The 18359-nt window shown below is 44.0% G+C and overlaps 2 protein-coding genes across 2 annotated transcripts; both read right to left on the reverse strand.

Moving 5' to 3' along the window:
• Nucleotides 1-10249: 10249 nt before the first annotated feature.
• LOC140937823 (uncharacterized) lies at nucleotides 10250-11606 on the reverse strand. The gene has a single exon (XM_073387398.1). It carries the CDS (start codon nucleotides 10967-10969, stop codon nucleotides 10250-10252), a length of 720 nt encoding a protein of 239 aa, XP_073243499.1. The 5' UTR covers nucleotides 10970-11606.
• Nucleotides 11607-11942: 336 nt separating this feature from the next.
• On the reverse strand, nucleotides 11943-13343 carry LOC140937824 (uncharacterized protein F54H12.2-like). The gene has a single exon (XM_073387399.1). It carries the CDS (start codon nucleotides 13341-13343, stop codon nucleotides 11943-11945), a length of 1401 nt encoding a protein of 466 aa, XP_073243500.1.
• Between the last annotated feature and the right edge of the window lie 5016 nt (nucleotides 13344-18359).

The following is an 18359-nucleotide window of genomic DNA, read 5'->3' on the forward strand; positions in this document are numbered from 1 at the left end:
CCCCTCAGTTTTTCCCAATGTTACCACCTATTGTAAGAGAATTTACCAAATCACAAATAAATCAAATTAACAAAGCTTATCAAACAGGAGGGCGATTAGTTATTAAACCAACTCGTAAACAGTTAGAAGGAGGATTTCTTGGAACTCTTGCATCTATTGGTATCCTAATGGCAATTAGTTTAGTATCTAAAATGTTTGGATCTGGACTGCAGGTTGATAGAAGTGGATCATCTAATACGGCAAATGTTTACGTTCCACATCCTCCTCCACCACCAACACATGGTGAAGGTTATCCTTATTACCCACCACCCTTTATTGGTAAATGGTCTAACCCAATTGGAATGGGGGTTAAAAAAAAAAAGTCCAAGGGCAAGGGTCTTCTTCTAGGGAAAAACAGCCCATTCAACTCAATTCCAATTCTCGGAACCATTTTGTAATTAAACCTCTATCCAACTTTGACCTCATGGAATGGATAAAAAGGCTTGGTATTAAACATTTTAGAGGAATTTACAGTAGGGATGGACTACCTAATAAGATTAGAAAAGAATGTGGAATAATTAATCTAGATGATATAACAGGTCCTGGAACACATTGGGTTTGTTATAGAAATATAGACAATGTAGTTGAGTACTTTGATCCTTTTGGGTTGATAATGCCAAATGAAGCATTAAAATATTTTCATACTTCTGGAAAACGAATAGTTTACTCAATGGATGAAATACAAAATCGCAATACTGTTCTATGTGGTTATTGGTGTTTATATTATCTGTTTGAAAGACAGCGGGGTAATAGTATTCTAGACATAATACATAACCCTCATTTTGATGATGACAACAGTGATTTTATAAAGGCATACTTTGGGGGGTAATATATTTTTGATATTAAATTAATATCAAAAATTAAATATTTTTCTCAATTCTATGTATTACTTTGTAATGATTATTTAGTGTTTCTTTACTACAAAATGCTTTTGAGCAATATTTACAAGGAATACGAATACCTTCCATATACTTATGTAATCTTTTACAAATATAATCATAATCATTACTTAAGATAAATTTGTAACAATTTATTTTATATTTTTCTTTCATTTCTTTTTGCGCTTCTAAAATCTCATAGTAATTAGTTGGAGATTTAAATTCTATACAAAGGCCATTATAATCTTTATGATAATTAAGTATCATAAGGTCAGGTGTCCCACGCATATAACCTTTCTTCCAACTATCTATTCTTTTTACTGGTGTATCTTGATTTTCCCCAAGTCCTGCTACCATAATAGCATCTGGGTAGAATTTTCTAATTACACTAACAATTCTGTAGTGAAGATCTGTCTCACTCTCTATCTTAAATATTTTACTTGGGTTAATATTTGCTTTATAATATCCATATTTTCTTAAAAATGGGAGAACATCTGATGTTACCCATTTTTTAAACTTTCTAGCTGAGGCTAATTTAGAGGATAGTACAAGAGAGTAGAACCCAGATTCATTAATATAAGTGCACATACTACCACTTGGCGCCACCGGACCCATTTTGGGTCCCCTGGGATGGGGAGTAAATATCTGTTGTTTATCATCACTCTCAACATGATTTAATACAGCTTTTTTGGTATTACTATACCCAAGTATCTCAGCTACATCCTTTCCACGAAACCAAATATTTTGCTGTTTGTCTATATAAGATTTTAACTCAATGTCTAAATCTTTATTAACAAACTTTTTCTCCAACATGTTAGCCATTTATTTAATAATTGTATTCTTTAAGTTTTAAATCAATTTATTCTCCATCATCTGGTAAATCCTTTAGATTTTTAACCTCCCCAACTTTTTTATTTAATTCTTTAACACTATCAACTATTTCACTAAATTGAGAATAAATATTAATAAGTCGATAAAGTTTCTTCTTTTTATCATTATTTATTTTCAACCAAGAATAGTCCTCATCTCTGATTTTTCCCCACATCTCACATTCACCAGCCATTAGTATTCTAGAAAGATCATCATTTTTCTTTCTAAGAGCCTCAAACTCATTATTTATTTGTGTTCGTACATCTTTCTCAAAATCTTTGAGTGTTTTAACATCCATCTTTTTTTCTATCTCAGAAAAGAATTTGGCTTCCATTTATTATATAAATAGATAATTACCTTTTACAATATTAGCTAAAGTATTTGATTTTTCTCTTATTTCCATAAGCAACTCAAATACTTTTATAAATCTAGAGTTATTTTCCAATCTAGAAAAATCAGAATGTTCATAACTCATATTTAGGTTGTTATATATCTTTTGAAGTTCACTTTTTACAAAATTAGATCTAGTAGACATATTTATCTAAACATTATACTAAATGACAGAATCATATTGTATTGTAGATAAAAGAGTAACTCCTTGCACAGAGCCAAGTGGTTACCAAAAAGATAAAAGAGGTAGAACTCAATTCTTTTGTAGATGTGCAGTTTGTGGAAACAAAAAATTTAGATATGTGAAAACGGGAACAGTTTCAATGTCTGGAAGTGGAAAAAAGAAGTCAAAAAACTAGTAAGCCCGTCAGTGATGGCGGGCAAAGGTATTTCTGATGCTTTTGGACCAATCAAAACAGGAATAAATGTGGGAAAAAAATTTCAGAAACCTTGTTTCCTCAAACAAAGCAAATATTTAAAGATTATTGGTCTGGTGATATTGCTAGAGGTGTTGTTAATTCAGAAGATGGTATATTTACTTCCAATTTCTGGACGGGTGAAACAACTGTCTTTCGTTCTGGTGGTAAAAAATTTTATCTCAAAAAAGGTAATCCCATAATGATTGTTAAGAAAAATGGCAAACAAAAGTAGTAATACTGGCTACCTTGTCACACAGCCAATCAGAATCGCGTATTTCAAACACGTGATCGCTCTCGACCAATCAGAAGGTTGGATTTAATTACCCCAGAAAAGTTGCGTCATACCAAAGGGTACGTCATGTAAGACATCACGAAAAGTCCCCAACATTCCCCTTCATGTAATAGCACACCAAATGTCACTTTTCAACTCATTTTATTCTGACGTCATTCCTTATTTTACAAGCGGGACGTGTGTGACCTCCTAGTGACGTCACGCCCTTTTATTTCGTTTTAAAAAGATAAAAAATGCATTAAAAAATAGCCGGGAAAGCAGTGGCCCTGTGGCGATTGCCGGTACTGGCTAGAATATTCTCGCATCGGTTGATGAGTCTAGCCAGCCAGGTACGACTCGAGGCTTACAGGTTCGAATCCTGTCGAGAACAATTTTTACAAGTCTAACAACATATCTACATTATCGTCATCGACCTCTGACCAGGCACGGTAGCCAAAAGGATAGCTAATTTTAGTGTCTGGGTCAATGACCCGCTTGTCAAAGACCAGTCCATATTGCTTCACTTGGTGGACCAGCTTGATGGTCTTGTTCGTCGTGTTACGCTGAAAATGATTGGGGTTGTTCACCCGAATCACTCTTCGCTCTTCCAGTGGGTCGTCTATCTCTGACAGTATGTTTCTTTTCATGGTCTCGAAATTGAGGACCTCTTTACCCCTGACATTCAGGGTGAAACCACGCACTTTACATTCAGTTTTTCCTCCCCTGGTTTTGTAACCATAGTTCTTTGCCCCGCCCGAGATGAATTCGGTGATGACGTCACCATCTAACTCGTCTGTCATCTCGCCCAAAAAATCACCGATAGGGATGGAGGGTCGTCCGGGTTTCCAGCGGTAAATGACAGAGTCGGTGTCATAGTACAATACTTGCTGCTGTAACACGTCGAGGGCCTCGTACAAACGTAGTCTGGCCCAAGCGGTCGTAAATGCTGCCACAAAAATATTTGTTTTGTTACTGGGAACCACATTGTCATCAAGGTCCGTAGACACGGCTTCTAACACGTCCTCGTTACAAATCCGCAGAGTAGACACATTTTTGTGGGAATGGAACAAAAGGGTAAACAGCTGGGAAGGAGAAGTGATGGTCTCGGTCCTGGGCTTGTTTTGCCTTTCTCCGAATTTTCCCCAGAAGGAGTTCAGCATCAACTTGGCCGTCGCTTTTCGGCCGGGATTTTTTTGAATGCTGGCATAGTCCAAGTCTATGCCCTCTCTTTCTCTGTACTGCGTCAAGTATTGCTGCTTTTTTTCTTCCGTGTCACACCATCGTGGCCAACCGGCGGCTTCCTGTTTTAGCTTTAGCCACGTGTTGACGTAGTCTCGAAATAGACCATCACGTTGCTGTGAAAAATGCCACACCTCGTGAATTTTGATTACCCTGTACCCCTTCTCCAATGCCTTTTCGATCTCCGGGGTACACCATGTTCCTCGCAACGTCCGTTCCTCGGGAGTGTGATTGCAGACGTCGCTCCTCTCTAGCATGGGGTTGTCCTGTTCTTGCTTGACACAGGCCGCACATAGGGGAAAGGTCAACTTGTTCCCACTGCGGACGGGTAGGACAGGATGGAATAGTTCTGCAGGTGCTAAAATATCGACGCTGACAATGCCAAAATAGCTGGCAATGTCTTGAATTCGCGGTTGGGTAATGATGGTGGGGTGACCGATAGGGTAGCGTGCGTTCTTGTTCACCCACGGGTACAGGGAGGTCACGTCGACATATCGAATTTCCTCCCCTTCAGAGGCCACCGCGTGTAGGGCCACGGCACCGGTTCTCCCTCCGAAAAAGGCATTTCTCGGTTGTAGTGGTTCCACTAGCTGCAAGGTGGTCACAAAATCCTTAACATTAGGGTCGTGTTGGCACAACTTGTCCCAATCGTGTTCCCACATGACTTCGAGGTTGTAACCATGGTTGCGGAGAGCGTTTTCTTTGACCTGAGTAGCCCTCCAGAGTTCTTCCATGGTACGATCCGGGTTGACGGCGTGTTTGGTGTGACGGTTTCTGGGATGGCATTCGGGACAACCGTGAAAGAAACATCCGTGAAACTCGTAAACCGTGTTGGTCTGGGGATCGTACCCATCCACAAAGTAAGAATCTGTGGCAGTGGTTACACTCTGTTCACCCCCGTTTCGCACATGCCTTATTCGGTCTGGGCAGATACCCTGCTTGGGGATGCAATGCTCTTTGTAGTATAACCACTGCAATGCTTTCATGGAATGGTTGACGTTGGCTCCTCGCCATCCTTTGAGTGGTTCCACGGCAATAGTAGCTTCTTGGAGGCAATGCTTGCGCCAGTACAAATTACAGGCACTGGCAATGGTCATGCATTTTTCAAAGGGATTGAAGTCAGCGTGACTCTCGAATTCTTTGGTGAAGGCTTCACAACCAGCTTGTAGGAGAGCCACGTCCGACTTGCAATACTCCTCCATCTCCCGGGCAAAGTCATATTGCACTCCGCGTCGTACTTGGTCAGCGTGCCACTCTTCCAATTCTTTCTTTTTCTTTTCAGACATTCCATCGGGGTCAAAAAACTCAATGCCAGGGATGGAGCCCACGTAATTTTGGTTATGTGGCAAATTGAATTCGTGAGGAAAGAAGCCTTTTTTTAGTTCCGTGAGATTGAAAGCCGATGGAAATGAAGCCAATGGCATGGGTAGGAAACACAGTGAGTCCTTAAACGTGATAGATGCACTTTGAAAGGAAAGGACCTTGGAACCCACAGTGAGCTGATTTTCGATCTCGCGTTGCTGTTTGTACAGTTCATCTATAATAAACATTCCGTCAAAACCTTTGAGATTGTGAAAGATGACGATGACGGTTCTCTCACGGTCATCGTCGGGAATCTCGGTTACATCGTCGAGATCATGTAAGAAGGTGCAGACACAGTCCTTTCCCTTGTGGGTAACGATCGTCTCGCTTTCGCTGGTCCGGTAACACAGCAAGTTGGCTTCAAATTGTCTGTCCGGCAGCTGCATAGCCTCAATGTCGGCATAGACAAAGAGGGGTGGAGGGAGGGGTTTTTTCTTACCATTATCATCATCATCAACATCTTCTTCTGCGTGGTCCACGGCCGGCTGAATAAAACATTTGTGTGCGTGGATCTCGACCATTTCTTTACAGCTTGGGCAAGCGGCAAACCCGCATCGATGTCGCTTGCCCTTGATGACATTGTATTCTGCATTACACTTGGGACAAGTTCTGTGTTTGGCGCATTGATTTTTTTCACGATGATAGTCAAAACAGTCGTTGCCGTAAAATCGACAATGGCAATTTGGACAGACCAGAGTGGGACTGACATCACGATTGTAGTCGGAACAGGTTTTTCGATTGCAGGCTTGGCAAGTTCTTCCTTCGCAAGGGTGATTCTTGGCATCATCCACATTAAATCCTTTTTCACAGAGAGAGCACCAATACGAACGGTTTACAAAGGCTGGAAACGAGGTGCAACCATCGTAGTGGGTGTCTGACTTTAGGAGTTTGATCTGTTTAGGGGCAGGCGGTCCCTTGAAAATCAGAAAAAATGGTTTGGTGCGGCACATCACCAACAATTGATAAGTCGGTTTTAGATACGCCTGAAACTTTTTCAGCTCCTCTAATCCACACGGACCGGGGTCCACGCCTGCCAAGTGGTGCAGCTCGCGGGCTTGACGTTCTTGAATGGCTCTACCCTGGATTATGTCTCGATAATCGTGATACGCATCATTGGTGTCGTCTTTGTGGGCATGGGCTCGCATTGTGACGATGGCACGGGCACAGCAGAGAACGTCATTGTTTTTAATGGGAATGATGCAACGTTTCTTTTTGTTTTCGTTATCCAGGCATCGACGTCCGGGATTTCTCTTTTTCCCTCGACCACTACCAGGTTGTGGGCGCCTCACAAAAACCACCTCCACTTGAAAGCCTTGTTCAGGGTCGAATGATTCATTGCTATTAAGTTTGCCAGCTAACTCTTGCAACAATTCATTTAAACGCACAGATCGTTCCAGAAATTCCCCCACCGTAAAGTTGATGCTCTGGTAAGCATGGGTGAAACCATAAGCGGTGAGGTTAAAGTTGACAAAATCGTTGTGGTGTCTGACCTCCCTTCTCAGCTCTCTCTCGATGGTGGCGTGTAAAGCCTCGGTTAAGGCCGCACCAATGTCGTCGCCAGGCACGGGTTCTCTTAATTGGCGAAGCGCAGCTCTGTACTGTGCCCTTTCCACCACGTTTCTCCAGCGTCTTCTCGGGCCAATGCTTGCCAAAGTAAAGGCAAACAAAGGTTGGCGCGAACCTCCTCCTTGTTGTGTGCCTTCAAAGTCGTCCATGACTTGGTTAAAGAGATCATCATCATCAGAGTCCAAAGTGTCTTCCCAGGAACGTTTCATCTTGGCAAGCAAAGCTCGAATGAAAAATGATTCAACCCACTCTCTTATTATCGAGAACGATTGCACCATCATGATGAAATAAAAATTGCACCATCAAGGTGCAACAAGTATTGCACCATCCTGATGAAAAAAGACTATATATCCCAAAAGAGGAAGAAATCCATGTGGGATGGCATTTGTGTCTCTTTCACAGAACGTATGTGCACAAAGGAATTTTGGTAAAAACACTCCAAAACGTTCTGTAGTTACCCCGAGGGCTGGTGTCGGCCATGTGGGATGGTATTTCTGTCCCTTTTTTCGACACGGCGCATGCGCAGAAACAACTTTGACTAAAAACGTTCCCAAACGTTCTCCATTTACCCTAAGGGTTGCGGGTAGCCATGTGGGATGGCATCTCTGTCTCTTTTTGAACACCACGCATGCGCAGAAATGAATTTTGGTAAAAACGATCCAAAACGTTGTCCATTTACCCCGAGAGTTAACGGGAACCATGTGGGATGGCATTTCTGTCCCTGGTTCGACACCGCGCATGCGCAGAAACAAAAGACGCGTTTTTAGTGACAAAAAGAATAAATTTAATAAAACAAGACATTACACTACATTACATTACACTTTTAGTTTTAGTTTGGTTTGCATGATGCCTTTGACAATTTTTTCAGTCTTGGTTTTTCGCCCCGGCAAACGATTGATCTTGGCGATCATCTTTTCATCGGCTTTCCACTTGTCCTTGAGTGACTTGGCTTTGCTGTAGTCAATGTCATGCTGTTTGGCTATCCTGTCCAATCGATTGATACCTGGATCTCCGCGGGCCAGTCGTTTCTCAAGCTTGGTGCCTGGGCCCATGTACTGGTACCCTGGCCAATGGAACTCGATGCCCGTTTTGGACAAAGCCTTTTGCACGTCCAATCGACCACCTCTCTGTCGTCTCAACGAATCACGTCTCAACTTGCGTGTGGTTCGAGGCATCTTACTTGTACTCTAACCACCGTCCCAATAACTGTTTTCCTTTTTTGGTGACTGCCTGTTTACCCTTTCGCTTCACCGCTGTCTTTGCGTGTTGCGTGACCTTGCTTTTAACAGACGTGGATGGAGAGCCTCCTTGTTTATCTGGAAACAACCTTTGATAACTTCTTTCTATAAATTCCTCAGGTGGTTCGTCGTCGTCTTCGTCAAAAGTGTTCAATGGATTGAAGCCTGAGAGTGGTGTCTCGGGTTTCTTGGGTCGTCTGGGAGTGGGTGTTACCACAGGTGTCGGTAGTCTTCTTTTTCTGTTGGGTCTGTTGGCGGGTGTCATAGACTGAGTCGGTTCTTGTTTGGTTGGCTTTTTTATAGTTTTGATCAACTGTTTGACCAGAGCCTGCACGGGACCCGCTTCAAAGTCATCCTCATCTTGTACCGTTCCACCAGTACCGCTTCCACCCGATGGTCCAAAAGGTTGACGCACACGTTGCGTCCATTTTTGAAACTGACTATGGACACCCCTCAAACGAGCCTCTTTCATACTATCGTCTTGATTATTTTTCAAGATCATGTGTTGTTTGGCAGCCAGTTCAGCTGCTTTGGTAAGACGTTTATCTTCTACAATTTCACCCTTGTATTGGTCTTGCAAACGTAAAAACTCGGTTGAATTTTTCACTTCAGTACTTGTCAGTGGTTCACCCATGTTATACGCAGTATCGCACGCAATTGGAAAGCTCTCTGAAGACCGCACCTCCTTTCTGTTTCATCAACAGTTGTCGTCTGGCTTTTATGCCTGCTCTTCGTCGACTCAATTGGCGAAGTGTGTTGGCGTAAGGTCTTAACCTTGCCTTGGCTTGGTTAGAGACGGGTACGACACCTTTTATGACGTTGAGGACCAATTCACTCACGGCATTGATTTGATCGCCATTAGCCATTCGAAATTGTTCTTTGCGTTTGTGATCGTCGGCTTCTCTCAGGACAGACTTGAGAAAGGCAGCTTGTCTTTTCACTCGAGAGGCCATTCTTGTTCTTTCAGTAGTAAGGTCTGCTGGTCCTTTTTATACGGTTTTTAGCTTGGAGCGAAGCTTGTCCATGACGTATTGAACCAACACTTTGAAAAGTTCTACCAGGCAGAACGAGACCTCCTCGCTGACTCCGTCTGATGTGTCCACGGGGTCTTCTACGTTTACGATGATAGTAGGTTCTTCTGGCCCCGTTGGCTCCTCTGACCATCCCTTTTCCATGACGTGTGTCAAGTGATAATTCGAAAGAACTATCGATGCACTTTTATAGCCTAACGTGTGGCTCTTTCCAAACCTTTCTTGACACCAAAGCCCACACCAGCACCAATGCCACCCATTGCAGCCGCTTTGGCTCCTGCAATGGCTAAAGGAATGAGGAACGGTAGAATACCACCTCGCTGCTTTCCTCTTTTTGTCATTTTGGGTGTATAGTAACGTCGCAATGTACCACCGGTTTGCTTTTTTCGAGGTCGACGTTGACGTCGACTGGTCGTCTTCCTCTTGTAGTGTCTTGGCATTGTGTAGGAAAAAATGATGACGGTCTAATGACGTAGGCTGTATTTATACTTAAGGCCTATGTGTCGAAACCAATGCTTGTCCAGCGTCACGACATTGCTCGGGCGAAGGTGATTGGTCGAAAACCAAGCATGAATAAAACGAAGTTCACGCTGTAAGAGGTCTTTCCACTCCATCGTGTTCTGGCCAATACCTGGCGTAAAGTCTTGGTGAAGCAGTTTGAATGGTCCATTTAATCTCTTTTTTTAAATAGTCAAACTTGATGATGTCGATATGATGTTTGAGGTCTTCCCATTCTTGTGCCTGAGCCAAACAGCGACAAAGGTTCCAGTGATACCCCTCGCACAGCACAGCTGGGTCGATTCCACGTCTGTCGGGTGTTATGTAATCAGCCGCAGGTGTTGTCATTTCGGCCATTAATCTTTCATAGTCTTCTCGATCGACATTGACAATAGGACGAAAATGGGGTGAACCTATTCCTGCCGGTCTGCTCATTCTTTCGCTCAATTCAGTAAGCTGTCCTCCTTCTCTTTGCCTTCTTTGCCTTTCCCTTTCTCTTAGCAGTGCGTTTTCGAACGAGACTCGTTGGGACATCCGTCGGCAAGGTGTGCACTTGACTCAACCCCTCTTGACCGGTGAGATGACTCCACAATCTGTATCGATCGTCCGAGGCCGGGTGAACATCGATGAACAAATAACCATAGGGTCTAGAGGTCACTTTGTTAAATAGATCCAACACGTGTCTCCAACGTTGAGGGTAGGCTTGCAATAGTAAATTGCGAATGCCCGTCTGATCGCGTGGACTTTTGAAAGCAATGATATAATGAGCGTTGCGACTGATGGTCTTGGAAAATTTGCCAGGGGGAAATAAATCCTGTGTGAGGTACAACACGGTAATGTTGCGATGATGAGAGTCTTTGGTAAACAAATCCAACACGCGTTTATCGTCACTGCCCTCAGCCATGAGATCGTCTAGCACCAACAAACCCCCTTTGGTGGGTTTGAACCATTTGTCGAGGTGGGTTGGATCGGGTATGCCTTCATAAAACTGAATCTTGTCTTTGGTCTTCATGCGATCGAACCTCGGTTGCCATCGGTCATAGCAATACACAATCTTTTTAGGAGGCACCTGAAAGAGGGTCTTTTCCCGCAATAAATTTTCTGTTAATTGACTTTTTCCACTGCCAGACTGTCCAGCAATAATCACACTCGAGGGATGGCGAATCATTTTCCTAATTCTTGACACCTGAGTGTATACTCCTCAAACAGACGTTTTGAGGTAGACTGAAGAAGTTCCTCCATCTGATCTCTTAAATGCGTTTCGAAGATAGAACAAATAAAATCGAAAAAAAGGGTCCAATCACCTCTTTTGTCAGCTTCGTTAATCTTGTTGCAGGCCATGGTCCAAAAATAGCCGTCCCATTCGTCTATTTGTTGGACAGTGTGCACTCTTTCTATGGGATGCATTACCCAGTAGATGGCTTCTTGTGCCCCAAAGAGGTTACGAACAGAGTCAACGTCTCGTCTGGTGATCATGATGAGAAATGAGTGACGAGTGAAAGGGGTCTCGAGTTTTATGAGAAAAAATAGAGGCGGAGTCATTTGATTGATTGACAACATATGGTTTATTGATTTTGACAGCATAAGAAAGATTGGTAACTACAATTACATTGTTCATGGTCTTGCGGTTTTTCCAACATCTCTCTGACTTCAGACTTGATGAGTTTGGTCATTTGTTCCGCCACGCGTTGATCGTTCATGACTAGATTGTTGATGTTCCATCGCGCTAAAAAGTCTTGCAAGGATTCTCCTCTGGCTTTGGCTTTCAGATAAAATAACACGTAATGACCACACGTTTGACTGTCGAGGGCTTGAAGGCTTGTATCACTCCTTTGAATGACGGGCCATTTACTCCACCAACGGTGCAAGTCTGGATCACTGTATTGGGTGAGAGGTAGTCCATAACTGTCAAAGACTTCACATTCATTCCCTTCGGTCCATATGCCCAGCCAATGTTGACCCGGTTCCCCTGCTGGATCCGTGTTGACGATGTAAGCTTGTCTGACTTTGGTGTTGGGGTTGCGTGGAAGACGGTCCGCTGGATACACGCCCTGAAACATTCGTTTCAAACATCTGTCTTCTTTGGCCAGCGTGTTAAGAACGTCCGTACTGAGGGCCACAAACTCCATCCTTTCTCTTTCTTAGTCTAGAATGTTATACTTGACACCACCAAGGTTATTGATCTCAAATACATTTTCGTACTCGCTCCAGACCATCACGGTGATATTGTTAGTGGTGGCAGCGCTAAACAAGAGCTGCAGGCGCACATTGCCACTCTGTCTGGGATTTCTGTACTCTGCATTGTCAGCTTTTCCGCTGGGCACATTGTTGAACATGAACAGGGTGCAATTTTTACCATGTCCCCAATCACCTGGTTGAACCATGGGTGAACCATCTTTGTAATACCCTTCACTGGCAGTCAGGAAACGATCGTACCCCAGGAAATCCGTTCCACTTTCTTGATCATTGACATTGCTCAACTTTAAGGTCTTGTAAGGGTACTCTTCGCCTTCCACCGTTTGAATGATTTCTGCCAGTTTAAATTTTTCATAAGCAAAGCAGGATCGATTGATTTTTCCATTAAATCCATCGGTGTGAATCAAAGCGACAATGTTTCTGTCAGGCAATCTGTTCAAGAAGATATTGTCTTGTTCCCAGAACGTGGATCCGCTAGGAATGGAGAAGGTTCTTAGTTCACTTCTCACCACAGGATACGGAACCGCTTGTTTGCTCAATTGTCGTTCCTTGGCCAGTTTCACATAGACGCTGGAATTCAAGGTCAATTTTCGCATGGACAATTCAACCTTAAAGTCAGAAGCTGTGAAATAGGGAAACTTCTTGTCAGTGAGGGTTCCTTTGTTGGGTGTTCCATACAGGTAAATGAGGTTCGAATTCAGATAACAGTCCAAGTCGATTTGCACGCCTGGCACCAACGCTTTTCCCGTTTGAAAAGCGGCCAAGTTGGGTTTGACAACAAAGGTGGTCCACCGTTTCAGTTGCAAAGGTTTGGTGATTTCTTCTAGGGCTTCAAAGGCACCCTTTCCTTCTGCTTCTGTCAATTTATCAGAGTTGGCTGCTGCGACAGTCAATTCTGCTGTTGGGTTGACTTGGTTGACCCAACCTTGTGCAGCCAGTTTAGTCTTGCCTTCTTCTTGGGAGAAGTTGAGAAGGGTCTTGAGATAAGCATCTTGATGGTACTGATTAGTCTGCTGCGTCATCAACACCTGATTGAATTTCAAATCCATCTGTCGGAAGATCGTGTGAGCAAAGTTGTTTTGAATGGCCATGTTTCGAGTGTCGTTGCCATCGGAAGCAGTTCTTGCACCGGAGGTTTGCACCTCGATGCCCGTGTAATCCGTACTGGGATGAGTGAGTCGGCATTCGATGATCAGTTTGGCTTCTCCCAAATCATAGAAATCCTCCGAAGCAGGTATGTTGAAGGAGATGGGGTTGAGTCCTGTCAAAGCCGGTCTGAACCGCACTTCTCGGCTAGCTTCATAACGGTAGTCCACATTAGGGAGATCGAACAGGTTCAGAGACATGATGAACAATAATGCTAGGCTTTACTGTTCTCGCTTATTTATACTCTATTTGCTTGGTATACGCTTTAACGTTGTTTCTTTTTGCTAGGCATACGTTTGACAATATTATCGACTGCCCATTTGGACATCGAAACGTTGGAAACCTCCTCGCTGTTTTCCCTTGGTTCTCTTGACCATCCATTCCAACACGTCGCTGTTAGGTCTACGCTGTCGGCTCTGTCGAAACACAGCCTCCTCCAAAGGCGTGTAGATATTTCCACCTTTTTGGTAAGGTGATTTGTACCGACCCGTGGCACGTTGTTTGCGTTGTCTATTTTGGGTTTTCAAAAACCCTCCAGGTCTGCCCATTATGAAAAAATGTCTTTGACTGCTCTGACTCTCTTGGCAGCCTTTTTATAGGTGGCGCTGGCCTTTCGTTTGACGGCTCCTTTGGCGAGTCCCACGGCAATAGCAGGTGCTTTTCTTTTCAGGTCTTTGGAAAATCGGTCGATGGATTGTCCCAAAGCCTTAGTGGTTGGAACCCCTTTTTTCACCTCGGCGACACCTTTCGACAGTTCTCTGATGACCATAGGACCGGCAATCTTGACGAGGTCGTCTGTGACGCCTCTACCCTTTTGTCGGGTCATGACGGGTGAGTGATAACGGTTTAAGCTTCCTCCTCGCATTTTTCTGTTGTAATGACCCAGACGTGAATAAAGTCCGCTTTTTATAGTTGTCTAAGTCCTATGGTGACAATGGTTTTGCCGGGTGGTAAGACTGCCAAGGGGCCTCCTGGGGTAGCCAACTCGAATTCCACGATTTCAAGTTCGTTCCCTCTCAATGGAATCCACTCCCTTGTGACGGGTTCTGAGGTGGCTGTACCTTCACTCTTGCGTTCGATGGTCACTTCGCGCAACAGAGGGTATCGATCTCCACCCACAATGGTGGGGTTGGCCACGTTAGAGTATAGTAACACGGTACGTCTGGTTTTTCCCACCAATTTGTCGAAAGATTCGTTGAGTCCAGTGAAATGCCAAGTCACATATCGACTAAACTTGTAGTAGTCTCCGTCCAAAGCCACCATTTGGGGAGATGATCCTGACGCTGCTGTAAGGGTAGTGGTGTCTGGTGTTTTGTTGGCTCTGTACACTTTGTGATCAAACGTGAACAGTCCCAAGTCGAGGGAGGAAGCCCAAGGAAGATTTGAAGGAAGATAGGAATCTTCTTCTGTCACAAACGATGTATTGACTCCATCTGTGTAGACTTGTCTGGTAGGGTCGTAGTCCACAAAACCAAATAACTTGGCTATGTCTTTGTGGATTGAAAAGGTACTGTAATCCTTAGTGGTTTCAGAGGGCACTTTTTCCAACATAAATCCGTTTGCATCAAACTTGACAGAGGGACACCATTCTTGTGGAATAAGCAGTAAATCATCGTTTTTAACATTTTTTTCAAACTGAAGTTGTTTGATAAACGTGTTATGCAGATCCGTCATCACATTTTGCCAAAATTGCACTCCGCTGCTGACGGGTTTATCATCACTCATGATGTATTTCAACGTGGAGGATTTGGTCATGGTTTTGAGATTCACAGATTGGAATTTTCCTTTGGAATTCTTGTTGGTAAATTGAAGCATTTTCAAGGTCGATTTCACCACCTTCAAGTCCATGTCGGAACTGATGACGCTGCTGCTTTGACTATGATCTGGCACCGTCATTTTCCACAAGCTGACGTACCATCCTTCTCCTTTCAGGGTCATTCTTTCGGGTAATCGCACCTTGAAACTAGCATTGGTGTTGTCGGGAAATTCGTCCGTGGTGTCGCTCACAAAAGTCAAACGAATAGGCTCAGACATGGTGTTATAATGACTCGATGGGGTTACAACCAAGTATTTATCTTCTTTCTGCTGGATGGAAATTTACTGACAGTAGACCGAAAGGTACATTGCTTGGGATGAAACGACACTGTCTTGACAATGTCTGGAAAACTCCTGGCTAGTTCCATGAGGGTCATTTCTGTCTTGGTTTTGGCTTTGCTTTTCCTCATGCGCGGCTGACGTCCGGCTTGTCTCCTTTTCTTTTTGGCTTTTCTTTGGCGGTCCTCTGCATCGTGAAACGCTTTGGCATAAGCCCATTGCTCGCGGGTTGGACTTGCCCATCGTCTTGGGGTGGAACGTCTTTTTTTACGCGGTTTTGTTTTTCTTCTTGCCATTGTCTGCTGGGATCCAACTATCGTACTTGCTGGGCCAACCTTTCCAACGGACTAACACTTGTCCTTTTTTACGTTTGAGAATCTTTTCTACGCGGAATAGACTGTTGTCATCCGCTTGCACCTTTTGAAGATCTTGCTCGTAAAATGTCCCTTTTATAGGCGTGCCGTCCCATTCACTGACTTTGTAAGAGGGAATGGGGAGTCGTCGCACCTTGGTGACCAAAAACACTTCTTCGGTCCAACCGGGTAAGTACTCTTTTTTGAAGGGGCGATGCTTTTTGTTGAGTCGAACTTTATCCCCCTTGCGTAACTTGGGAGGTTTGACACGTTGTCGGGTGGTTTTGTAAAGACGTTTCCACACCTTTAGTTCGTTGCTTGGTTTCACCTCCAAGGGTTTCATACCAATGCTGCGATGATAGGTGGTGTTGTAGGTATTGATCAACTGTGGTAAGGCACCGAGGTACTTGAGGGTGTTCTGGGCCGTGAAATAGCGATACATTCTCTGTTTTAGGGTTCGATGCCACCGCTCTACCACGCTAGCTTTGCTATCACCCTCTGTAGAAAAGTGATCCCAACCCTCCTTTTTGAACCAGGCTTGGACAGCCGCGCTGTAAAATTCAGAGCCTTTGTCCGTTTGCACCCTCAAGGGTCGACGTGGGTGAAGTCGTTTTTTGACGCGTTCCAAGGCGCTCACCATCTCTTTGGCCCCTTTGTTCTTGATGGGTTCTGCCCAGGCTGCTTTGCTAAAGACATCGATCACCGTCAACAGATACTTCATACCCTTGTTCCATTTGCTCAACTTTTGCATGTCGACCAAATCTAATTGCCATTGCTCATCTCGCCCATACACCATCGTTGGAAGGGTAGGAAATCGTTTTCGTCTGGGTTTGTGCAGGGTGTAACTGAGCACGGACTGCAGTTCCTTTTCGGCTTGTTTGCGGGATAGACCGTGAGCCTTGGCAAAAGGTTCAACCCCACCTAAAGCCCCCTCAAGAGCGGGATCCTCGTACAATTCTTGAACGTTCATGACGGGAGTATGGTCGAATAATTCTCTTTTCAATGTCTTTTATACTTTGCAAGGCCTCGAGACCCTGTCGTCGGTCAAAGTTGTCTTGTAACCACCAAACAAAGACACAATAACGTCCCCAATTCCACCCCCCTTTCATGACATGGATATACACCACGATGGGATTGGCTTTGGTCATGGGAAGGGGTTGGTGAGATAACACCTGACGTAAAGCCTTCAGACAAAACCACTCCACATACAACCACATGATGATCAAACTGTTGTTTAATGAGAAAAAAACGCTTCTTTTTATTGACAAGGTGCAAAAATTTTTACCATAACAAATTTGAAAGTGCAAAAAAATTTACCATAACAATTTTTAAACGGTAAAAATATTTACCATCAAATTACAAAGGGTGCAAAAAAAGTCACTCAAAAGATACCCGTTCCATATTTTTTAAATGTTTCGTAGGAATAGGGTGCCATGCCACACTCCCTTCTTCGAGCATTATTGGCATCACATTCTTGCAAAAATCTCTTTTCTCTCTCTTGTTCTTGCTTGTCTGTTTCTTTCTTAAACTCCTGTATCCAGGGATCTTCTCTTATCTTTTTCTGGCTCTTCCTGGCTCTTTTTCTTTCTTGCCAGTCCTCGTACTCCTTGGTTCCTGGTTCGGGAGGGGGCTCTGGAAACGACCTTTCGCTTCCAAACCAACCTACATCATCATCATCATCATCATCTGCTACGGGTACCATGTGATTACTGGGTTCTTTTTTGTAACTTCCAAACAAATGTGGTTTTCCATGTACACTCCAAGGCACCATATGATTGCTGCTGTTGTAACTCTTCCTAAAGTAATCTTCCTTCAAAGGTTTTCGCCTTGTGATGGGTTCCTCTCTTTCTGGCGAGAAAGGTATTGGTCCCGGCCATCCATTCAATCTGTTTGGCGGTGGTCTGTATTTAGTTTGGTTTTGCCGCTGTGGTGGACGGTACATAAAATCGTCCATGGAGGGTTGACTGGGTCTCTTGGGTTTCCAGGGGCTCCAGTGAGTAAACTGAAAGTAACCACATTTCTTCTCCTTGTTTTTATTGCCACAGCAAAGAAACACCTTGTTATGGTTCTTTTCACTCTTGCTCAGCTTCATGTTAGGCACCAGGTTACACTCGCACCTCAAGCTGGCGTCTTGGAACAGGGGAAGCAGCTTCTTGTTGGTGATGTTCTGCAACACATCGAGCACTATCCCATAAGTCTCGCTGGTAAACCAAACACAGCAATTGGGATAGGGACATCGGTAGTACAAAGCACCAAATTCTGCATCGGGATTCAAACAATTCACGTTCTCACAAGGATGGAATGGACATGGCAGGATACCCTGATTGATAAATTCCGCATTCGCCTTGTCTCTCTCTTCTTGGGTGATTTCTTGCATCAACTTTTCAATGGGATCCGTTTGGATGACAGGTGGGAGAGACACGGGAGAATAAGGATCTAATGGTGAGTTAGATGGCTGTGGTGTAGCCAGTTCTGGGGCCGTACTGTTTGGCGGAACCAGATGACCGTAGGTCTTTTCCAACCAATCCTGGGTCACAATCATGTCTACTTGCATGGGCTGTTTTTTGTAAAAGTCCATGAGTTGGCGGAAACGTGCTTGCTTCTTAGCCTCTTCGTTCAAGGACTCCTCCAGGGCGCCAATTTTTTCCATGGACTGCAACAAATTCTCCCCTGTACTCTTTCCATTGTCCGGCAAGGAAAAAATGTGATTCATGGCTTCATTCAACTCCGACGATTCTACCACGTCAACGGTCACCATCTCATCATTCG

The sequence above is a fragment of the Porites lutea genome, chromosome 5 (genome assembly GCF_958299795.1).
Source record: "Porites lutea chromosome 5, jaPorLute2.1, whole genome shotgun sequence".
Classification (NCBI taxonomy): Eukaryota; Metazoa; Cnidaria; class Anthozoa; order Scleractinia; family Poritidae; genus Porites; species Porites lutea.